At 33.4% G+C, this 26,360-nt stretch overlaps 1 protein-coding gene across 2 annotated transcripts in view; it reads right to left on the bottom strand.

Moving 5' to 3' along the window:
- Positions 1-26,360, bottom strand: part of OstDelta (oligosaccharide transferase delta subunit) — an 85,035-nt gene that overhangs the window by 37,369 nt on the left and 21,306 nt on the right. For both annotated transcript variants that reach the window (XM_075373535.1, XM_075373524.1), the window contains exons 4-9: positions 22,817-22,974; positions 16,271-16,410; positions 12,169-12,341; positions 5,187-5,389; positions 3,422-3,631; positions 933-1,137 (exon numbers count right to left, since the gene is read on the bottom strand). In XM_075373535.1, the coding sequence (XP_075229650.1) occupies positions 933-1,137; positions 3,422-3,631; positions 5,187-5,389; positions 12,169-12,341; positions 16,271-16,410; positions 22,817-22,974 (1,089 nt within the window). The remainder of the gene's footprint in view (positions 1-932; positions 1,138-3,421; positions 3,632-5,186; positions 5,390-12,168; positions 12,342-16,270; positions 16,411-22,816; positions 22,975-26,360) is intronic.

Below are 26,360 nucleotides of genomic sequence, written 5' to 3' on the forward strand. Positions count from 1 at the left end.
ATACACTCAATATTGTTATCAAATGGCAAATGCGCAATAATGAGAGCATTATCCTTCTTTTTTTTTTACCAAGTGTATAGGCTCGATTAATCACTACTTGCTGATCTATTTGTAACACATCCCTACAGAAGCACCTCACAATGGCAATCAATGCAATTTCAATGGCAATCTGCATTGAAATTAAATTTCAGCCCTTTGAATATTAAATTATTACAGGGTGCCCGGTCTTCGTAATTATCAAGCCAGCTCAAAATTTTGCCATTTTGTTCCTTCAAAATTCGCACTTCTTATTTCAATGATCTATTTTCCTCCATGAGATCTCGAATCACAGCCAATATACCCAAAATATCTTTTGTTCCCAGCTTGGCCAGGTTTTCATCGAAATATTTCTTCATCATTGCATCCATGCCTTGAAGCAGATCTATATTTTCAAATCCAGGGATCCGTTTTGCAGCTTGGTTGTCCTCATCGGGCAAATTAAATGGACGACCCCGTTTTTCTTTTTGAGATTTGAGTACAAATCTATCCATAATTTAAACAAAAGTCACAAAGAAACACTGACTATTCGAAATGCAATTTAAAATATAAATAATATTTTATTTAACGATTTAATTTGTTATAAAACAAAAGAAATTAATTTGACACAGGGAGTATGTCAGATTTAATAAAATATGGAGAAGATATTATTATTAACCATAAGCAAAACACAGTTAGTCATAACATGTATATCAACAAGTAACGCTGATCAATGAACGCACAACAGCACGTCCCTATACCACCAAGGCTAGAACTCAACTCAACGTAGAATTTATTATAAAGATCATTCAACCCTACAAATCTAATGATACTTATGGAGTGTCAGGTTACCAATAAATTGTTTGTGTTAAGAGCAGATAAAAAATTATTACAAATATATATAAATATATACAAACCAAATCGAAGCGATACATCTTAGCAGAATCAGGTTCGGCAATGAAAATTATTTCCTGATTGGTAGCTGCATTGCTAAATCGAACAAATGCCTGATGGACAAGCATCAGTTTGTTCGTGCTCTTATCTTTCAAAGTAAATTTCACAATTAATTTCTGTAATGCATCCACTTCTAGTTTTTTAGAAAGTTTACTGGTATAAAGAATTCTGTGAAAAATGAAACAAACATAAAGGATAAAGAATAATGATTAAAAAAACTGCAAATAATAATTGCTAGCAATATAATAATATTTTAAAGAATAAAATAACATAAAGACAGCCAAATGACTATTTATATTATATATTTATATATTACCCTGATAACAGGAGTTATTTGTTGGTAATTCTGGACCATAAAATGCTTCCGTAAACATAAATTCAATTGTGTCTGTATTCATTTTGTTTTTTGTGGAAGAATTAATAAATACCAATGTTGTAGAAACAAACAGGTACGCTGAAAATTTATGAATGCAAGAGGCAGACTTTTTACATTTTGATGTCTTGTACGTCAGTGGCCTCCAGTGACAATAAATGAAATCTATGTTGCGTTAGGATTATTTCTACTTTTGGGTATTACACAGAAGCCTACTCTGAGATCTTACTTTTCATGGAAAAGACTAATATAAACTCCAGGATTTGATGATGTTACATCTAGGGACAGATTCAAACTAATAATGAAATTCCTACATTTCTCCGACAAGAGTGATAAAGATAATTGCTGAGGCCCTCCAAAACTGAGTAAAATATTTTTCAATTCTGTCATATCTCAACAAGTTTCAAAACTTTTTCTTCCCAAACAAAATATTGGAGTGGATGAATCCCTCACATTATGGAAGGGGCCTTTATTGTTTAGACAGTTTTTGCCATTAAAATCAGCAAGATTTGGAATTAAAACATATGAATTATGTGAGTCGAGTAAATGTTATTTATGGTCCATTTTAGTTTATACTGGTAAAGATACATTACAGTTACCCACAATTTTACAGAGGGTAAACAAAACTACTTCCATTGCGTTGCATCTTATTGAACCCCTCCTCCATAAAGGGCAGGTTTTTATAATTCTCCAACATTGACAAGATCTCTGAAAGATAAGGGCACTGATTGTGTGGGAACATTGAAACTGAACAGAAAGGGTGTCCCTCAGAAAGTGAAAGACAGTAAATTGAAAAAGGGTGAAATTATAGGACAACATTCCGGATCCATCACTGTACTAAAATGAGAAAATAAAAGAAATGTCACCATTATATATACTTACCGCAGTACCGAAATTCAAACAGAAATCAGGAGAGGTAATGAAAAACAAAAACCGGTCTATGTGATGGAATACAATAAACATATGAAAGGAATTGATCTCAAAGATCAATTATTACAGGCATATCTAGTTGAAAAAAAACGCATGCGCAAATGGTACATGAAACTATTCAGAAGATTACTAAATGCTACAGTTTTAAATAGCACAATGATTTACAGAGAAAACACAGGTGAAAAAATTGACCAACTTGCTTTTTGTGTAAATCTAGTGGAGGGCCTTTTTCTCAAATATGTTGATAGTGATAGGAAAGTAGCTGGACGTCAAGCGATGGATAACATAATTCCTCATTTGAGAGAAAGAAACTTTATGAGAAATATCACTGGATTGGGAAAAAAGCTTACCTACAAACGAGTGTGTTGTTTGCACTAAGCACAAGAACAAGAAGGACACAAGATACTGTTGTCCACAATGCAACATCAGTTTATGCCTGGAAGGATGTTTTGAGGACTATCACACCAAACTTAATTTCTAAGGTAATGGATGCATATATTTTCTTGAGAAATCTGCAAGACACTAGCAAAGCTTGCCTGAAATAAATTTATCTGAAAGTTTTTATCTACAATTAGATATGTGTGTTTATTTACAACACGTGTGTCATATTCTTTTCTACATGATACTAATGATACCATAAGGCTTCAATAATTTTTTCGTATTGTAGAATTGAATAGAATAATAATAGATTGTATGTAAATTGTTCTTGCATTATACAATTAGTATTAGGAATAAAATTAGTCATTTATATGGCAATTTTGAATAGTTTTCATAGGATAATAGCAACAAACAAATAATACGAACAGAATAATAGATAGCTATTTAATGATGACATTAATCTATGTACTTTTCTGTGCATAATGATGAAAATTTTATAAAAATCCCACTTTTTTGGCTGTAGTTTAGAAGTTTTAACAAAGATGTGCATTTTGTACTGAAATTATTTAATCTCCTCCATCCATGGACTATAGTCAGAGTATTTAAATCTTCCAGCAAATAAGGGTTATACAGAAAACCTGAATGAATTATTTCACACCTTTTTCTTATAGAATACCAAAAGCAAAATATACTATTACTCTCATTATGTCTGCTTTCTGACACTCATGTGTAAAAAAATTACAATAAATGTAAAATAAAAGAAAAACTTACCTTTCAAATTTTGGCTGAGTTGTCTGATCAGCATCTGCTACACCAACTTCTATAGAATCAATTGCAACTGAGCACATAACTTTGACAAGTAGTGTAACACCTACATTTCCTACCAATCGAGCATCTGTTTTAGATGGCAGAGCATTTACAGAAACCTTATACAATCCTGGCTCTGGTTTAACCTCCATCAAATTTACAGCATATATTGTTCTATAAAATCAATAAAAAATTGTATAAAGAGAATTAACACAATTCAAACAAATCTGTAACTTAAATATTTCTATTTGTTGAAATCACAATGACTAATATTTTTTGCCATTATGCTAATGTCATAATCCAACATTAAAATACTCATACATACTTACAAGTTATATCAGACGTGTACTGTGACTGAATATTTTTTTTTTTATTCATGACATTCAATACGTGGTATGTATTATATATTGTAATCTACAGGGCTAAAAAGAGATTATTAATACAACACAAGTATTATATACATGAGTTTATACATGTATGTCTTCAACAAAGGCATGTATGCCTTTTCAATTTATGTGAACTTTCAAGCTGTTTCTGAAACATAATGTCTTCCATTGCAACTTCATTCTTAATATCTACTTTTAGTTACTACTTTTCTTTTACTGAAGTACTTCACTTTTATTATAGCATTCAATAGCTTTAGTAAAAAGTAAAACAATAAATTATTATAGGCCCCATAATTTTCATAAATATTTTCAAACAATATCAGTATACTTTGTTCAGAATGGTTTAGATAATTTAATTGGATATTTCACCTACGTCACATGAGCAATAACAATTTTCTACATTCCAAAAATATTGAACTACACAGAGATGAAGATTAATATATATTTAGGAAAAGATAAATTTATCAGCAAAGAATCGTGAATGGGTGTAGTAATGTACATGTGTGGGTATGAGATATGATTAAGCAGTTGAGAAAATCCAAACTAGCCAGAATATAATTGTTTTATATTTTTTCAGATGAGTAAAAAAAGATAATACTAAAACTAACCGGTAACAAAAAAAATTGTGTTATAAGAATTAAGCAAGACCCAATATAAAAGAAAAAACTGGCCAAGACTTAAATGAATTAACTTAGTGAGTAGTCAGAATATACAGATTGTACAGAATATATTTTGTTTTCTAAACTAACTATAACTAAAATAACTAAAAAGCCAAACAGAAGTTAGATTCATTCAAAAAGGTTCCACATAATATTCATTAAAAAGAATATAAATAAAAATTCTAAATTTTACAAGTTATTATTTAAAAAATTTTTTTAAGCACTTTTATTTTCCTCATTAATCTAATTTTAAAGCATAAAGTATTAAAATAATGCTATTCTTTCCATGAGATATTTTCTTAACATGAAATAATAAACTGAATGATATAATTAAATTGAAAGGCTTAATATAAATAACTCATAAAATTACAATATTTTCCTCCTCCTTTTTTTTTATTTTTAGGTATTTAAGCAACAACAGCAAACTGTTTAATGGATTGAAAATTCCAATATTAAACTAAAGGTGATAAAAAATCAATTTTCAACAAACTTATTATTTTTAAACTACTGCATCTTGTCATTTTAGTCATATAAATGCTGACGACTGCAGTTAATTTTATAAAGATATTGTATTGTAAACCACCATGGTTTGTTTGTATTTGGTTGGCATTTATTTGATCAAATTAATAAACTATTACTAATTACAAAACCTACTTAAAAGTAAAAAAAATAAAAATCACATACGGATCAGAAGAAACAGGCTCAAATTTTTTCTTAGATAGAACAATGACATCATCAGATACTCTACTAGCAGATTCAGCTGTTACAGAGAAGGGACCGGTTGAAAGAGGTCGACCAAGTAAATCACATACCTTCACTGATACCTTGGGCTCAGCAGTTGAAACAGCAGCTGGTCCTGCTAGAGTAATTGTCACTGGTACATGATGCTAAAAAGAAAAAAATAATATCAAGCAATTGACTTCACCAACTTTACCCAATCTAGACATCTTACACAAATTAGGGACTACTTATACATCGCATCTATACTGTAGTTTATTTTTAATCCATCATTGGTTGCTGTTAAAATTAGAATAATTTTTTAAAGCAATCTTAAACTTCAAGAAAGTATCAATACAGTAGATCCCCCCCCCCCCCCCAATGATCACCTCACCCCATATCTTGGGTGAGGTGATCACCCTAAGATCACCTCACGTTGATATACATCAGACAATCAGAAGCATATCTGATGGTCTGTAGTTCAATGACAATGGATAGAGAAAATACTTCAAAAAATTCTATAAAAACCAAAATTAAAATTGTTAGACAATGCTCTGTGGATATGGTTCTGTCAACAAAGGCTAAAAGGAACTCCTTTATCTGGCCCAAAAATTAAAGAAAAAGCAATTTTTCTGCATAAAAAATTAGAAGAGGAAAAACAAACATTTAATGCAAGTGGGGGTTGACTATACTACTGGAAAAAGAAGCACAGCATTTGCCAAAAAGCAATTACCAGTGAGAAACTTTCAGCTGATGAGCAATTTTTTCCTAAATTTGAGAAATTTGTAAAAAGATCATAATTAGACACCAGTCTGGGAAGGTGGAATGCAGTGGTGCGTGATTGGCCCTGAGCAGGATGTTGCTGGAGGGAAGCTTGCTGTGCGGCAGGTGAACTCTGGGTCTGACAGTTTGGGGTGGATTGAGGAGATGTGGGCAGAATGGTCCAGAATCTCCTCTAAAATGGAGCCGAGAGCTGCAATGGAGTTTTGATAGTTGGTTGACTCCTATTTTGAGTGAATGTGCATGGCTGTTGGTCTCGGGTCTGGCACTTAAATGTGAGGGACTCCAGGGCGCCAACTTTGCCTTGGATTTGGTTGTGTCATGGCTATTCGGCAAGGTTGACCAGGTTGTGGAGGGAGTTGGGAGCTTCAAGCTGGTGATGGGTGAAGCTCTTGGCAAGCTCTGCAAGTCGATTAAACGGGTGGAGGAGAAAGTGAAAAAGCCTGACTCCTTCGCCCCAGTAGCTGCTGCACCTGGACTTAAATGGATTGGTCCATTGCTGCCAGCCCATGCACCGATGGCCAAAATTAAGCGGGCCACTGTCAAGCTGGTCCAATAAAACCTGGTCCGGGGGCTTTGTCAGCAGCAAAGGACCAAATTCTTAAGAAGGTTCTGGACCTCAGGAGATAAAGGATCCAAGTCTCCTGTGTTACAAAAACAAGGGACCATGGTGTCATTTTGGAAGTCGTAAGTGAGTGGCGGCGAAGCAGCTGCTGGAGGCCGACATTCTGGTGAAGAACGGACTGATGGCTCAATTGTTGGCCAAGTGGAGGCCGCAAATATTGGTGTATGATATGGCAAACGCAACAAGCGTAGAGGAGCCTGAAATCCTCAAGGCTATGTACGGTCAAAATCCGTTATTGGATATGTCCATCAAAGATTTCTTTTGGGAAACCAAGGTGGTTCGGCAGCTGGCGAGGAAGAAAGCCCTGAAGAGTCACTATTGGAGACCTTCCCAAAGATCCGGCAGGTTTTGGTGGCAAGTGGACGTTTGTTTTTCAGGTAGACTTCATGAAGGGTTATCAACCATACAGAGGTAGCATGTTTTTTGGTACACCCCTCTCTGCTGCAGAGTGCAGTCGGAGATGTGTAGCTACTTTGCTCTTCCTGTGTACAGGGCAGCCAATTGCCCTGCCAAGTGCGCCGCATGTACCTTGGTGAAAGGCAGCGATGCTGCACACCGGGTCAGGGGTAAGCAGAGCAGGGGCTATGATGTTGCTTGGGCGAGAGCTGTGAAAAATACAGCTAATGGCAACACCTGAATTGGGGGAAGCTTTTGAGGATGGACTCCATCATGTTGAACGCTTGCACCTGGGGCAGTTAAATCTGCATCATTCCCGGGTGGCCACCAGTGAAGCCATGAGGGTTTCTTGAGGAGTGCAACCCCGAGGTCCTCTTGGTCCAAGAGCTGTACATGGTCAGGGATAGGGTGGACAGCTTCCACGGGGTGAATGTTATTCATTCTTGTGGGGGATGGCCGCTCTCCACGATCGTAGTTGGCTCAAATTTGTTGAGTGTCTTCTGGATGTCCCATTGGTCCGATGAGCAATTCAGCATCATGCGAATCACAAGGGGTACACTCGATCATACTAGTTACATATCATACTAGTGTCGGGATACTTCCAGCTTGGTAATACTTCCAGCTTGGTAAGTATTGCTGACTTACTAGCAAAGTTGGGCAGGATTCTGGATGATCTCTCAGGGACCAGGGTGCTGGTTGCTATGGACACTAAAGCCAACTCTCCCACCTGGGGTTCACCACTCACTAACCCCACACAGGTGCTGGTCTCTAACAGTGTGTTGAAGCCAGAAACCTGTACTTGATTAACAACAGAACAACCGCCAACTTTCTCTTGCGAACTGAGGAAAAGTTACATCAACGTCACACTGGTAACGAGCGACCTGCTTAGAAGTACAAATAGTTAGATTGTCTGGCCCAAGGCCAGCTAGTGTGAGCAATCATAGACATACAACCTATGAGATCGTTTACAGAGGCGGTCTAAGAGCTCCAGATTCAGGTAGCTATAACCTAAGGGGCTTGAGTCAGGAGAGGCTATGGCACGAGTGCACAGCTGCCTTGCAGGGTTTGAAATAGCGCATGGAGGAATTGATGGCTGAGCAATTTGACCAGGCCATCAAGACTGGCTGTAACAGGGTCCTATGGTGGCCTAGGCCAATGGACAGACCCTTAAGCAGTGACCAATCTGCTGATCAGCGAGTGCCTGAAGCTGCCATGATCACCGTTTCTGGGGAGCCATCTGTTAGATGCAGGTGAAAACAGGAGAAAAAGTGGTGGTCCTCTGACTGCCACTTTTTTCACGCAGCATGCTGTGCGCAAGAGTTAGATCCGCTAGGAATAGATACCAGTGTTGTCCCCTAATGGGGATTATCATCAATAATGTGCACGCTACTAAGCATCTGTGAATGTATCAGCGCGCTCGTAATGATTACGTTCATGCCATCAAGGAAGCCAAACTCAAGTTTTGGCAAGACTCCATGCGCGAGTTGCAGCACAACCCCTGACAGCTCGTGAAGTCATGTTATGGGCCAAAGCCTTTGCATGTGCTGTCCAGTGTTCAATGTGAGTTTGGTGGTCGAGACCACACTTTAACATCTGTGGCGACTTGCCAGACATTCCTGGATACTTTGTCTCCAGATGCTCTGGAGGATGAAGCAGAAGAGGATATAGAAAGACATCGGGGATTGACCAACTTGACCTGGATATTTTCTATCATCTGTTGCCTGTCATGAGTGCTGCTTGGCAGGCTGTTCTCGGGGTGCCTTAGCTGGGGCTGCTTTCTGGCTTGCTGGAAGGTGGTTTTGATGAGGGTGCTCGTAAAATCAGGAAAAGGATCCTAGTGAAGTCGGTAGTTATCAATCCATCAGCCTCTTGCCACTTATCGGTAAGTTGCAGGAACATCAATATGAACTGTTTTTTAAATCGAGGCCAGTATGGCTTCATGAAGGGTTGTAGCACCAAAAATTGTATCTTAAATGCTTTTGCCAAGGTGGAAAGCCCTGACTGTAAATATGATTTGGCAATTTTTATTAACAGAGAGGCAGCATTGCTTCCTTGTGTTGAAGTTCTGTCCTCTATGAGATGGAATGCTGCAATGTTCCCATAGCCCTAGAGGCCATAGTACATGACTATTTGTCTAACCGCATGGCTCTGTTTAAAGATGCGCACCTATCATGGAAAAATCCGTGACCAGGGGAAGCTTGAAGGATTCCATTCTCGGTTCCTTGCTGTGGAACCTGGTCTTTGATAAATTTCTGGGACTGACATTCTCAGAAGGGGTCACGACCCAGGCTTTTGCCAATGACTGTCTCCTATTAGTTCATGGTAACTCATGACAACAGTTACAAGACTGAGCACAGGCGGCTTTGTCAACCGCAGAGGACTGGATGAACATTCAAAATTTAAAAATTTCTGTGTCCAACATGAAGTATACACTTCTCAAGGGTGCAGACAAATTATCATACAGTCAGAACCCCCAGATTAAGTATAAAGACTGTGTAATCAGCCAAGTGAGAGTTCACAAGCACCTAGGTGTCTTGTTTGATGAGAAGTTTTGTTTAGCAACCACATTAAGCAAGTGGTAGCAGCCATGTGGAGACTCCAAAGAGGTCAGGAGGCCGAGGTATATGGAATGCAGTTTCAAGCCAGACCAGTACCAGAGCAGAATGGTGATCACAATGCACCGCATCTAAATTTCATTCAGTTGCCCATCTCCTGTCTGTGGAAGAGGCTACAGAGCCTCGTGATGGATGCATGGCAGCTGGAATGGCACACCACGACTAAGGGAAGATCCTTGTATAAATTTATACAGGATTTGGGAGATGGTAAGCCTCGAGCTCGTTTTTAAGGGCAATGGGTGCCCAGGTGCTCAACAACCATGTTAATTTAAACCAATATGTTTCGGTTCTGCCTGGCAGCTGATGGGCTGTGTATCTGCAGGGAGGTCCAGTCAAATGAACACCTCATGTACACTGCCCTGCTCTTGGGTAGGGCAGAGACCAGACCACCCTGGAACTTATAGGCCGGGGGAAAATTGGCCACTCACAAGCAGCGAGTAAATGAATGAATGAAAAGAATGTAAACAATCTTTTCAATAATAATAATACTATAATATTTAAATATTGTAAATGAAATAAAAAAATCAATGATAATAATAAAATTGTAAATTTCAATACATTATATATATCATAAAGAATGATAATGGAAAAAAATTTGATTTACATATTTCTTATGTAATAATAAAAATGTAAAAATTATGTAATGTAAATTGTAAAAAATGCAACAGCAAATAAAAAACGACTGTTACAATAAAATTAAAATAAATAACTTAATTATTAACAAAACGATGAGAAACATTTTTCATATATGCAAGAATACTATTAATAGTTAACAGGTATCTGGAAAAGAAAGCCTGACCTTGAGGCCGTAAGTACTATGGAAATCACATATGAAACTCGCACTCTGCATCAGATGACAAGTATCATATATGGTATTCAATAAATTTATTCATGAGTATCACATATTTCTATATACATCTTTATAGTTTTACGAATGTTTCAGCATTTTATAGAATGTAATTAACATAAGTAATGCGTTTCTTTACAAAACATTCTGTGGCCCAGAAGGTGGAACCAAAAAATGTAATGACAGTCATCCTTATAAGGCCAAATCATACAGCAATACTAGTAGCCTACAACTTAGATATCTCATATAAAAAATATATTAATTTAGTAAAATTAATTCTCCTTTTATTGCATTTGTCATATCTTCCTCTGTACTAATTATATCAAAGACAAAAGTAAAACTTAGCTTTCTACTAACAGTACAGAGTCTAACAATATTTCTTACCTTATCTTACTGCTTCTCCAATTTTTACGTTAGAAGCACTTTCGAGGATTAATCAAAAATTTTTTTTAAATTAAACATTAAAAATTGTCACACATATTGAAATATGTAGTCAAAAATAAAAATAAAATATTGCATGTAACCTGTAACACATACAGTACTGTATTTTATATATTTATAAAAAACAACAATTTAAATCTAGTAATACAATATTGAAACCTATAAATAATAAACGTGACAATATTTACATAAAATATTCCTATACTAATATTATTGAAAATTTGATTAATGTTCACAATGATGAAAAATATACACCAGCATACAAACCATACAACCATATAATAAAAAATCTGAAATTTCATAATGATCCTAATGATTTGTGTGGTGTCTATAAAATAACATACAATGATTGTAATAAAATTTATATTGGGAAAACTAATAAATTATTTAGGGCTAGATTTGCAGAACACTTTAGATTTTATAAAAACGAAGTTAGGTTTCTCTAACCTTGCTGACCATCTAATAGTTCACATTCTATCACAGACTTAAAATTTAAAAATAACTGAAATTACAAAAGAGTGTGATAACAATAAAAAACTAAACATTTTAGAAAGGTATTATATATGACTTACTTGTCTATATTTGTATACTTATATACAAATATAGACAAAAGTTCAATTTGATTAATATGCAGACAGAATTTGATAATGATTTTCTTATCAAAACTGCCATAAATAGCAGTATATTTGTATAAATTATTAGGTAAAATTCATATAAAATTAGTACTGTACTGTAAGTACGGCTGGCCACAGGCAATATTTTATTTTTATTCTATTTTAATTTTTGACTACATATTACAATATATGTGACAATTTTTAATGTTTTAATTTTAATGTGTAATTTTTAAAAAAAATTTGATTAACTGACATTGAAGGAAACCCTCAAAAGTGCTTTTAATGTAAAAATTGGAGAAGTAATAAGATAAGGTAAGAAAAATTGTTAGATTATGTACTGTTGGTGGAAAGCTAAGTTTTACTTTTGTCTTTGAAAAAATATATTATTGGGCTGTTTTGTTTTTTCCCAGTATTATCTATGCCACATTCCCAAATTTTGGCACTGAAAAATGAACTTCTGTAAATGATCTCATTCTTACAAATATGGCACTAAAAAATAATTTAAAATCAAAAAATGGACACATACTTCACATTATGTTCAAGTGCTAGTCAGATTCTAGAATTTAGCAGATACTAAGTACATTTTTAAATATAGTAACAGTAATCTTAATCAGGTATGTAGAATAGTTACCTTGTTATCAGAAACAGTTGTCATAACTTCCAGCAAACTGTAGGCACCTTTTGGAGTCTGAACAGAACGACGGCTGAGGAAATAATTGGCAAATTTTACTACTTGATCACCAGTTATTGGTGGTGGTTTATTTACAGTCTGGGCTAGCTTGTATGCTCCACTAACAAGCAAAGCTGTAACAACATAAAACAATCATTACTGAAATTATAAAGAAATATCTTTAATAAAGATAAATCAAATTTATTCATTGACAGAAATAATGAAAACTCTTTTAAATAAAATATTCATAAATAACTGTAGTTAATTTTTTAAAAATATTTTACATCTTTTTACTCTTTATTTTTAAAATTAATTTTATAAATACATTTAACTCTTTCGGCTGAGGAGAGTAAATGCTTTTATTTTAAGGATGCGCATGAAAATAAGAGGAGATAATGCTGTTTTACCAGTTGATGGATATTTATACAATAGCATGATAAACTATCTTCAGCAACTGATAACACAGCACAAGGTTGTATAAAATGGAAAACAGCAGTTTCATCATACAAATAAAAGTTAGCCTCCGACAAAGAGCAGTATTAAACATATTATTAATTAATATTTTCATAGTCAGCCAACTGACTGTATAGGCTTATAGTAAAGTTAACTATTTCCTGTACATGAGGAATATTGTACAGTGACAAAAGTAACATTTTGCAAGAAATGAATTAATGTTTTAGATCTCAATTAACCAGAATTACAAGGAATTCAGCCACCTATATAAATAATATTTTTATAAATTTGTCAAAAGATAATTTTTCATCATGTGCAGATTACAGTCTTTCACATCATAATTGTCAAATTCAATACTGTCATTTATTAACAAAAATGTATAATGAGAAAATTATTATTTTTATTCATTCAAGAAGACAATGAGGTAGGATTCAATTAGAAACTTGAGAATCTTTTCAGAAACAAATTGGAAAAAGTAATAACACAGTAGTTAGGTACGATGAAAAATTTAACAATTTTCATACTGAATTTCAGAAGGCTTCTTTTCTAGCTTGCCCTTTACTAAAAAAGAAACAGTTTAAACAAAAAAAAAAAAAAATGGAATACTAAAGGAATTGTAAAATCTAGCTCTACCCTAAAAAATGTCCATGAAATTCTAATTATAATTTGTCTGATAACTTCCTGCATTATTTAAAAAATTATGTATAAATTTATGCTGAAGATATTTTTATGGCTAAAAGATTATATATATTATGATAACTTAATATCTAATATAAATTTAAAACCATGTGGGCAGTTATCAAAAATAAAAGCAGATTTGAAAATAAAACGGGTCAGATAACTTAGGACTCGATTTCCATTATCTCATCCCCTGTTCAGAAAGCACAAGAATTTAATAATGTCTTTTCCAGTATTTCAAAAAACAATAACATTGATTCAGTTCAAACAAGGCCATTCATCTTGAATAGTTTTGTTAATAAATCAGTATTTTTATTTCCTGTTGATATCCAGGAAGTTAAAACTTGTATCTTAAAAGAAGTTGTAGATGCTAATCTTATCATTCTAGCATATTTAATTATGAATCCTTCAGAAAAAGAGTACTCCTAGCTGTCTTAAGACTTCTGTTGTTATGCATCTCCTTAAGAAAGGTCCAGCATTTAATTCTGGGCCAATTTCATTATAATATACATTTTCTAAAGTATTGGTTGGACCAAAAATGCACTTCCTATGAAAAAAGATTTTTATATATATATTTTTTTTTCTTTGAGATTAAACTTAAATAAAAACAGAACTCATTAAGGAAAAATAGACCCTCCTCCAAGAAATTATTTTCAAATATATAAGTCATTAAATAATTTAAGAGACAAATGAGGACTGTAAATAAGTAATTATTTATTCAATGACAATGAAACTAACAATACTTTTCAATATAATCCCTGACTACACTTAGGCACTTGTCCCCATCTTTCTATGGGGCTTTCTTATTCCAATACTAAAGGACTTTTCACATTAATGTCTGAGCTATTCTTGTACAGTATTTCTGATCTGCTCCTTGTTGCAAAAAAAAAGCCTAATAAAAACTCTTTGAGAGGACCAAACAAAAAAAAACCTGATCATGCGAGATCAGGACTATAAAGTGGATGTGAAAACACCTCCCAACATGACTTTTGAATAGCATCCCATGTCTTTTGAGCAGCAAGGGGGCGGGTATTGTCATACAGAAAAATAAGACCTTTTGAGAGAGAACCAGATTATTTCTTCCTTATTGTGATTTCACTTTATTTTCTAGCATATCACAACTGAGCATTCTCACTGTTCATGGCAGGTTATTTCTCCAAATAATCTCAATAAATCGGGCCTTATAGTCTCAAAAAATATTAGTATTCCTTTACAGACAGCAAGTTTGATTTTTTCTGGCAGGCCAACTAAAATATTTCCATTCCATGCACTGGACATTTGGATTCTGACTCAAAATGATAAATGCGAGTTTCATTACAAGTTATTATTCAGTCTAAAAAAGTGTTACCTTCTACTAAAGACTGTTGTTTAAGTTCCCAGCAAATGTGAATTTGGATGTCTTTGTGATTTTAAGACAACAATCTTGGAACCTACCTTGGACACATTTTGCAGTGATTCATCTTATTATGGGTAATAGAATGGACTGTGCCAATATTCACAAGGCAATATCTATGTGTCTGTCTTTCCAAATAAGACCATTAATGCAATTTTGCAAAGTATCAGTTGAAACTTCCACCAGTCTTTCATTTCAATGAAAATAGGTGACAATTCTTCTGCCTGATTAAAAAAACATTCAATCCCATTAGAAAAATTTGCACTGTGAATATACTTTTGGCTATATTGTTTTAACATTCCAGAGTGAATTTTGGTCAGTTTTACAATTTCAGAAAATAAAAACCTCACCACGGTAAACTGTTCTTCCACAGCACATGTTTGAAGTGAAGCCAACATTTTGAAATAAGAGATTATAATAATGGAGATTCTTTTATTTGATATTTTCTATGTCAGAGTTCCAACTTTAAACATCAGATCAGTTTATTCTAAAATTTATATACGAGTTTGAGTTTATTCTATTAAATAATTTTCCACTGTTGCCATTTATCTCTGCAATAATTGAATGACCTTCATACATTTTTTAAAAAATGCACATTTTTTAAAATTGAAATTAGGTGCAAAAATACTTAAGAATTATATTAAGACATATTTTTTTACTGTCGACTGTAAACCAAAATTTAATGATTTAAACAGTGTATGCTTAAAAAATCATATTTGAATAAAATTTGGTAACCACTGTAAAAAAAATATGGATTAGTCAATATAAATAGCCCATACTTAATACAAAATTAAACTTTTCTGGTTAACATAAATTTTTTTAAAGGAAAGCAAAATAATTTTTAGTAGCATAAACCACTACACATCAAGTGAACCAAGATTAATAGATGGGAATGGCAAATGAAATTCTAGTCTACTCAGAAAGTATGTGAACTTATTTTTTATAGGAAGCAGTTAGAGTTATCCTTCCTGTACATTTATAACTTTTTTTGTCTAGCCTTACCACAAATTTAGTCACTGTCCACTACATATTAAAGAAGGTTAAGTGCTAGAACCAAGTTAGTGAGATAGTTTTATTTGAACAGACTACAATCAGGTATTTTTTTTAGAACAAATTCATAATTAAAATTCTTTAAGACATAAATGAACAAAACTTTTGTAAACCTCTATTTTCTGACATTATGATTTTTTTTAAATTGTATACTGAATAGCTGAATTTCTGTATAGCTTGTATGTACCCAAATTCTATTTCAATCTTTATTTACAACAGCTAAATAAAGTTTTTGAACATATAGCTCTTATATCACACAGTCAACGTCTAGGCAATAATTAGAACATTTTCATCATTAAAAGACATACTGCATAGGAAGAAAAACATACAAATGTGAAGATATTCACCCAGTTAGGTTGATTACAAATAAAAAAAATAAAAATCTACATTGGCATATTGTAGGATATAGATTATTTCATACTTAAAAACTATCAATAACTACAATACTGCACATCAACACTAATATGTTCCCAAATAATTATTATCTACCTGTAATACTAAGTCCTCCTTCAAACTGAAGGTAACGACCATCAACTTCATCAGCTTGAACGACAGCATCTTCAATCCTTTCAAAAGCAAACACTCCATCATTTCCAAGATGTGAAGCTACATGAAATGAATAACCCAAGCTGAAAAGAGTATTTCTTTATGAAAATAATTTTGAAAGAACTAAATGATGTTACATATAATTTGTGCACCTACAATTCCAATTTGAAAAACTTAAGTTTTATCAAAATAAATGTCATTTAAATAATTTAATGTAATAAAAATATTAGAATTTTAAATTTACTGAAGGCTTAATCTGTTTGATTACATGAGATTCTAGAATCATCTACACCTTATACTATTTCCTTATGAGGAATCTTTTAATTTAATTTTAAAACAACGATCGGATAGCCTATTTTTTTTATTTTGAAACCACGTAGGTAACTGAAATTAATGAAATGTTCATGACTGAATTTCCATCTAGCTGGGATTACAGCATATAGAATGTTTAATTAATTCTTTGCATTAGTTTTATTTCAAGAAGATAAAATGTGGAAAACAAATATATAAATTAATATAAAATGACAAAATTTCTTTTTGGCTGTGTTTTCATATCAAAATAATTTCTGTCCTTCTTCAGTTTTATTTTGAGGTTTTAACACAATAAATTTTAAGTCATGTTTTTTTTTTTAAGTCATGATAAAAATTCATTTACATCTGCAGTACAATCAAATACCTTTTTGCTCAATGTTAAATCATGATATCACCAATTTATCTGAGAAATATTATCAGTACTGAAAATTTGTTAGATGAAGGGCTAAAATTCCATTCTTTTCTAAATGAGCATACTTAAAACATGTAACATTATGTAAACTAATTTAAAAAACACTTCATTACCTTCACAAAAAATATATGTTTAAATACTGTAACCAAAACCATAGCTCAGATCATATAATTAAAAAAATCATTACAAGAAAACATGCACAGATGTGCTTCCCATTGGGCAAGTATTACCCAATAGCAGACAAATCTATGCAACTGGTGGTTCAAAAAGAATTAAAATAAAACAAATATTTTGGGACGCTAAGATATAAAAAGAACAAGTATTTTACATATGTAACCAAATTCAAACAAAATAAATGATAAAGAGTTCATTTCTAGTGTTACTGAAAAGACAAATTTCAGGCTTATAACATTTTTCCCATCCTATTAAAAGTCGATAAGGACAATGTAAAAATTTTGATCTACTACATCTTGTTTCTCATAAATAATAACCTAATGATAAAATGCTGCAAGAACCTCCTTTCTCAACATTTCTCAAAAATAAAGTTAAATTTCTGGAAACAAAAATGAAAACTAAAAGGGTAGAGTAATAAATTACACTTCCACAAGAGTACAGTCATTTAATTTTTGGCAGTTAGTGGTAGCAATAATGCTTGGAATGTGACATAGTTTTTCCCCTGCTTCCTGGAGCTGGATACGCACTAAAGCAACACACAGCTCTGGGAAATGCCTTTGCCTCTAACCACGAGGGCCAGCGGCCAGGCCCAGCTATGCCATTCCCAGCCATCCCAACTCCGCAACTGCGTCTTGGTCTTTTGTGCCTTGAGGGGAACCCCTGCCAACAGGGGAACAGGTAACCTTGAGGGGAACCCCTGCCAGATCCTGGTCTTAATAGTTCAGGGGCTCCAGAGTCCCCGATCTTCATTGCCGCCACCCATCCATGTAACACATTCCCAAGGACAGATGACAACTCCAGCCAAGGCTGTTTCTCAGCCCCTTGTTTCCCTTTCTTTTTCTTTTAGTATCCCCGACACAAATGTTTCTATAATGTGAAAATTCTCTGCACTTGCCAGCATGGTCAATCAACCCTGTGTTCATGACACACCCTTGCCGCTGCACTTCCCACCTTGGACACTGGAATACCACATGCTCGGGTGTGTCAGGATCCTCACAATAAGGGCAGTTGGGATCCTCCACCCGCCTCTGGTTGCACAGGTAACTCCTAAAGACCCCATGCCCTGTCAAGAACTGTGTGAGCCAGAAGTTGGTCTCACCAAACCTCCTCCCAACACACACCTCAATCCGGGGTATCAGTCGATGTGTCCACCTGCCCTTGGTGGACACATCCCTTCTGCATTGTCAATTGTGCATTACAACAGCCTGTGCTTCCTCTCTTGATTTGCCATTAGAGCACATTGTTTGACTATTTGTTGCAGAGACGGAATTCCCGCCTCTGTTGATACACATGCGTACGCTGAGGTCTTGAGAGCAATACGCCTCTACACCCCCTCGAGTATTCGTTTGTTGTGCTCCACTTCTACAGCTCTGTCCCATACAGGAACCCCGTACAATAACAGCGAGTTCACTAGATGGACATATAATCTTCTTTTGGATGCCTGGGGTCCTCTAACGTTAGCAAGTAGTCTAGTGAGCTTCTTTACCAACAGTCCAGCTTTATCCCCCGCCTCACGAATATAAGGTATGAATTTCCTACTGCGATCCAACCAGACAACCAAATACTTGGCAGTGTCCCATGGTTGGACTGCCTCACTCTCTACGCGTATTTTTATGGGTTCCAGCACTTGTTGTCGATATCAAGGTATAACTCCTTCCAAGATTTCCTCTTCCGTCTGTTTAATTGTTGCTTTTAAGGTGGCATGAGATGCAATATACTAGAGTGAGATGCCATGAGAGATGCCTAGAGAGTGGCATGAGATGCCATAGAGTGGGTACGTTCCATCAATACAGGATCATCTCTTCGATTAGCCTTTTGGTTTATCCTCTTCTTGGCCCATACTTGTTTGTGCAGCTGCCCAATCTCCTCACACCACCAGTAAACGTGCTGCCTTCAAGGCCTGCTATAGGTAAATCCAGTTATTCTGCATTCATCCAGCACAATGTCCACAAATTCTTCTGGCGTTGCCCTCTCCGCTAATCTTTGACATATCCCTGCACAAACTTCATATATATCCCTTCATAGAAGTACCAGTTTTGTCAGCGGTTCTATTCTCTGTTAGGCCTGAGTTGTACTGAATCATTAAATGATCCGACAGGCTCTCCTCCTGCAGGATCTCCCAATTAGAGTAATCGCTGATGTTGTCTTCGTTGGTAAACGCCAAGTCGAGCACCAATCGCGACTCCCTCCATACAAACGTGTCACCTTCTCCGTTAAAACATATCAGCCTCAAAGCGCTTGCCCATTCACTTAACTATTGTCCTTGTAATGTAGTAACATGACCAACAAGATAGGAAGACAGCATTGAAGTATCCCACTACTAGGACGCTTCTGCCTCTGTTTCTGTTTACTTTATGGCTAAGGTCTTCCAAAAAATCAAAAAAGTCTTCAATGTCTGTATTGGGCAAGTGGTAACAAATATACACCACCATCTTGCTCAGGTCAACCCACACATATCCTCGTCCCATATCATTTGCTACTACTGGCATACTATTCACTAGGAACCCTATCCCTTGCCTTGCCTGTGAGGTCCATCAAACATCAAGGCCCCACCACCACTGCCGCATTTGGTTCAGCCACAAGCCGATGTCCTCTCTCTGTGCGACTATGTAACAGAGGTCCATAGCACGCCGGCTTTTGTTTGCATTAAATTGCAATATCTCATTTTGTCGTGCATCTGCCTGCCCAGTGGCCCTCTGCACCACAAAACACACAGGCTGCTGGGTCCTCACACTGCTCTCTGGACTCACCTCTTCTTCCTCAGACGACGGTAGTTGGATAGTCTTCTTCACCATGATCAGCAGCTTAGAAATGCCTGGAACCTCAATTTCTTAGATTTTAAAGAACTATGCCTCTCTATCACACGGTATCTTCAAATAATTGTAAGAATTGGTATGGCCAATTCTGCATAATTAGACATGCCACATGCCTATTTTTTGAAGAGGGTCTGAAAAAGTATCCCTCCAAATCCAGGGTCGGATAATGGGGTAGGGTGTGGGGAGTGGGTCGAGGTAGTCTGGATAGGTAGAGATGCAAAAGGGTTTGACCAAATTAGAAATTTCCTCCTGATAATCGTATTAGCTAGCACTTAGAAAATTCAGTCTACTCACCAATATAAATTGTGAAATTTTTTTATAAGTCCTTGTTTGTCTCTATACTGATGATGTTACCATCTTGTCTGATCTTGTCAATCAACTTAGAATATTTCTACTATGTAATAGGTTATGTTGTATCTATTCTCCTATAGTTTAAAATGTAAAAAAACAGCACTTTACAAAAATCTAAATAACTGGTCAGTCCGTCGTCCAATTTTCACCAAATTTTGTACACACATCCAGTATATGTCCACCAACAATTTCCGAATGTACAAATCACTTAAATCACCAAACCACCTGTCCAAAAAAAACTTCAGCGTAGAGCTAAAAATTCATCAAAAGTACAGCTTGGAATCCTCAACTTGACTCGTAACACACCTCAAGTCGACTTGTAACACACAGCTTAGCTTCGCAAAGGAATATGCTTTCTTGCATAATAATCACAATGTTTTTATGCTAACTATTTTTATTGAATATTAATTAATCAGTCAAATACATGTTGGAAATTGTTATCACCACAGGGTCACAGGGTCACTTTACATTATAATGTTTATTATTGGCAATATAAATGCACATGTGTGTATGTAATAAAAATAATCTTTTAATAATAAGAGAAACAAGAAATATATCAAGCATTTTTTTAATATTACTTCATGACTTTCAAACTTGTAATTATGATTATAATGAGTTTAAGTATTTAAAAAAATGTATAGAATATATACATCTGAGTATCCCACCTAAATTCAAACAAGAGTTGTGAATGCAAAACTAACAATAATAATATACAAAGCAAAATTAATTATGTTGTCCTTGTAAATATGTTTCTTATCTGTACAAACTCATATAATTCAAATTTTTTCAATATTAATTTTTTTACAAATCATAATTTGATAAATAAAAACAATAAGTTGTCACTGGTTTCGATTAAAAATAGTCCAGCTGGAAAAAAAACCACATTAATAAACTGGAGTATACTTTCTGAGTTATAAAATAGGAAATGGTTCAGTTTAGTAATTTGTTGTACTTAACTTTTTTGATTGCTAAAAAAAATTAAAAACTGCAATTATTATAATCATATATTTAATTCACAAGAAATCAAATTTTATACTTGAGATTAATATTTTTAAGTTAGTATTATGGTTTTCATTACAAATAAAAAATGCTAAGTTTAAGAGTCATTTTGGATACTAAGTAGTCCTCCCACAGCTTGTTAATTCTAAGAAAAAATATAACTTGGGCTTGATGTGATGTCATTAAAAATAACTTTATAGAGAAGTTATGAGAAAAACAATTTTTTCACTAATCTTTTTTTTTTTTTTGTTTTATATATGGTAGAATTAAAACAACAAGATGACATCATGCAGTGTTTGTACATGGATTAATCGCTCACAGATAACATTTACAAACAAAAGAAAATTTTTGCAGTGAGATGTTTATTCAGCTCAATTCAAAAATTAGTTACATTAATCTTTACTCATAAGTTCCATATAAATGGCAGCATTAGTTTAATTGGAAGGTGTTTATTTGAGCAACCTTAACCTCAAATTGTAATGAATCCTATAACCTAGTCACTTACAGTAAATTAAACTTATTTTACTTTTATTTTTGACTGATACAAAATTTTCATTAAATTAGCTGATTGTCTGTTGGAAGAAGTATTCTCTTTAATATCAGATTTATAGGTGTTATAATAAATTTAAAATATCACAAGATAAAAACCAATAAAAAATTAAAATATTTGTAAATATTAAAATATTTGTAAATATTTTAATTTGCTAAAACTGTTAGTAGTCAGAGGTCAGAGGAATTGCAGTTATGAAAATAATAGCTTCAGTTGTATGCAATCTCAAACATTTTTGTTTTAAAATCTGCCATCAAGAAGGGTTAGAAAATGTAAAATAATGGTATTAATTTGCTTATGAAGGCAAGTAACACCTGATTATTATATCATAGTTTTCAACACAGATTACAGAATTTTCATACTAATATTATTATTTTCCTTCATTCCCATAAAGGAAAAATCAACACATTATAACTGACGTTTAGTAAGGTTTAGTTAATTAACACATTAATTTTAGTAAGAGACTAATTTGTGACACTGATTACAAATATAATTATATGAAACTTATTTGATGTACTAGAATACCCAAAATTACACACCACTTTCTACATGAAAAAACATAGCAGCTGACATTCAAGGACTAACTAATGTCTTTTTAATTTTGATGGTCTAGGTAAATAATATTAAGAGAAAGTCATTATATTTAATAAATAAACATTATGCTATAACTGACCTATTGTGGCAGTTACTAAACACACATTTTTCGTAAGAACTAACAAAGGAAAAGAGAAAGTTAGAACCAGAAATCAAAGAATATATGCCCATACATTCCTTACTTAATTAATAAAAAAAAAAATCTGGTTAGAAAAAGGAATACGTCCAAAAATGAACATTTTTCACATACAAAAAACTGAACATTTAATAATAATACTTACTTTGATATGCTATCATCCTTTTTCAGAAGAGCCTGAAGATTACTTTTTATAAGATCTACGTGGGAAGTAAGTTTTTGGCCCAAGAGCTTGTAAGTATTAACGATATAATAAAGATCTGCAGCACTTGTTCCATCTTGCTTTAAAGTGCTAGCAACAACCTAAGTCATATACACTTCGTGTTATACATTTAGAATAAATTTAATTAAAAGCATGATTAATCATTCACTCAGTATTTCAGAAAGCTGCTTCTAATTCTACCTCTAGCTTATAATGTTTTCAAATTACATATCCCAACAAAAATGAAAATTCAGCACTTTTGATAAGGATTAGTTCAGTAATATTTTTATGATAAAATTTGCTCAGAACAATTTCCATTTGTTCTATTAGCCTAAATAACAAAAAAATTGTAATATTTGCAACTGCCAACTATTTATAACCAAGCAGAGTAGCAGAGGAAAGCCATTTTTCCTTATCTTTCTAGTCTTGCTAGATTTTGAGTTGAAGAGCAGTGGCCTTCACTAGTTCATTCTTCAGTTGTTTGATATGCAGCAGTCATAACAATTTTCACAAAAATTTGAATTGATGGCACTTTTTATTAAATCACACTGAAATCTTGTCTTTTAGCTTTAATTAATTATGCAAAATATATTGTAATCAAACATTTATTTGTAATCAAATTTGTTTTATGTTTTAATGGGTTATATTTTTAAATTATTTTTTGTCTTTGTACTAATACAATGAATGTCACTGAAATCCTGTTATAATCAGACTACATTATTTTCCCTATAAAGAATATTTATTTGAAATAACTATATTTCATGAATGCGTACATTTTTTTTTCTTTCTTATAGATGACTAACAAATACAGGTGAGTGATACAAATTTAGCTGCCTATTACAGAATGATGATCATTTAGACAATTGAACTTTATTTTATGGATACTGAAAATAAAATTCTGATATAAAATTTATCCTGGGAGTATTTCTTTCAACTCAGATATTAGTCATATTGTAGTTAAGAGAAAAGAATATCAAAAACTTTCTATGAGGCATGTTTTTGAAGTAAGTACCGTTTAAAATGAAATGAAAAAAAAACAAGTACACTATTCATAACAATTTTATTTTTACATGAAAGCATGTGTAGTTTAATCTACTTTTCTACATAATTGCCACTAATATTAAGGCACTTGTCATATTGTGCAACCAACTTTTGACCACCGTCGTCATAGAAGTCTGCTGTCTTGGCTTAATAACCACTGCAACACAGTCGCTTTGATACCATCATCATTGATAATTTCAAGCGTTCAGTCACAATTTCATAGACAACAGTTCTTGAAACTTGAGGAAACTCTTCAGATAACAAAGAAATCGTAAAGCATCTGTTCTTTCTCACTTTTTCATCAACTTTCTGCACCAAATCTGCAGTAATGACAGAAGGTCATCCATTCAGTTTCTGATCATGAACATTCTGCTGGCCATCTTTAAAAGCTCTAACTCCTTTTCGTACCATTCCATCGCTCATAATGTTTTCTCCATATACTTCACTGATCTGATGATGAATTTCAGCCACTTTCATGCCTTTAGCACTAAGAAAACGAATCACACCATGTATTTCACAGTTGGTGTACATGCTAAACTACATGTTAGTAAAAGTATGAAAAAATGAATTACCTTTAGAAGAATATTTTATGAAGAATTTAGGGAAGATATAATGTTTACAACTTGTTATATTAAATGAGTTGTTGAAAGAAAAAACAGGTGGAAATATTCATCTAAATAAGCATGAAATACAACTTGGATTGCTTATGAAGAAATAAATAATAAATAGACCAGAAGCATTAGACATAGAGCCTGGAAAAATTTGTACCACTCTACAACTTGGAATGCTGATGTAACTGATGAAAACTAATGTTTCTAACAAAAAAGTAACATGAATCAGGTTTTGGAAGGGAGGAAATTGAAAAAATGGTCTGAGTGATTAGCGAAAATCATGTATACCTCAGCAACAAATCACTTTATTAAAAATTGTCAGAGGAAAATGTTTCAGGTAACTGCTTAACTTATAAATTGAAACGGCATAGATAACCAATTCCATAATTAGGTCAAATGCAATACACAAAAAAAAAATGCGAAAAGATGAACCTGATGTTTGAGACAGTACTTTTTTGTTTTTTTCTCAAATCACTTCAAATTTTGGGGGAAAATAGGTCAATGTTGTCTAAAAAGTAACCCTGAGCTGGATGCTGTAGTTAATTTTTTATTGCAAAATAATCATTTTTCAAAACAAACATGAAGTATTCATAACTTTTGAGCATACAGGGATTTCAACATCTACTTAGGTTAAACTGAAAGGCAAGACAAAATGTGACTTACTTATAGTAGTGTTTTGAGAAAAAAATAAAAAAGCTACTGTCTCAGACATCAGGTTCCACTTTTCATGCTTTTTTGCTTATTGCACATGACCTAATTATGGAATCATTATCTACATCTCGATTTATAGGTTAGGCGAGTATCTAAAACAATTTTCTCTGACTTTTTTCTGAAATGATTTCCTGTTGAGATATAAACAATTTTCGCCGGTTATTTGGGCCCTTTTTTCAATTTTCCTGATTCTTGTTACTTTTTTGTTAGAAAATTAGTTTTCATCAGTTACATCATCATGCCAAGTTCAGAGTAGTACGAATTTTTCCAAAAGATTGCCTTTTTATGTCTAATGCTCCTGGCCTACAAGTAGATGGGGCAAAAAAAAGTTCTATGATTTGACAATCTTTAATGAAATTACTCATGCTTGGTACCTTGGAACAGATATGACAAAGACATTTTTATAGCCCAAAAACAAACTGCTGGCCATTGTACACCTTTACGATATGATTAATATTACTGAAAAGAATGTAAAAGGTCATTCATAAACATAAACATGAATGCTCCAAAAAACAAAGCCAAAACATTTTCTATTAAATTGAAATAATAGCTAAACCATGAATGAAAAGATGACTGTTAATAAGGACAATCAATTTTGGATTAATTGAATCCAATGATTCAATCTGTTTTAAATAATGAATATGAAAAAATAATAATCATACTGAAGGAGTACTTAACAAACTCAGTAAAGAAACTGCTTTGTCTATCAGCCAAAAGACAAATGTTAACATTTTGTAAAACATGTAATCACACTTTTCATAAAGAACATTGTTCTTAGGTGTGAGTTATTTGTTGTAAATAAAATAAATATATTAGCCATACTACAAGGTGATCATGAAAATTATTTGACTCAAATCTATTTAGGCTACAATGAATTGAAAATACCTCATTTCACTGTAGCAAGTTTCTATTTTGACAATAAATTGACATGCAAAGAGAGAAGGATTCTTGGGACAGCTGTCATTTTTACACAATTTTTAAATCTATATTAATATTCTATTACATTACATTATTATAATTTTATTTCATATTTGCTTGTTAAATGCAGAAGTGTAAATTATTAATCTCTGTATATTTAAATACTAAAACCTAACAAGCAAATAAATAGAAAGTATGTAAGAAAA

Source organism: Lycorma delicatula, chromosome 1 (genome assembly GCF_047948215.1).
Source record: "Lycorma delicatula isolate Av1 chromosome 1, ASM4794821v1, whole genome shotgun sequence".
NCBI lineage: Eukaryota > Metazoa > Arthropoda > Insecta > Hemiptera > Fulgoridae > Lycorma > Lycorma delicatula.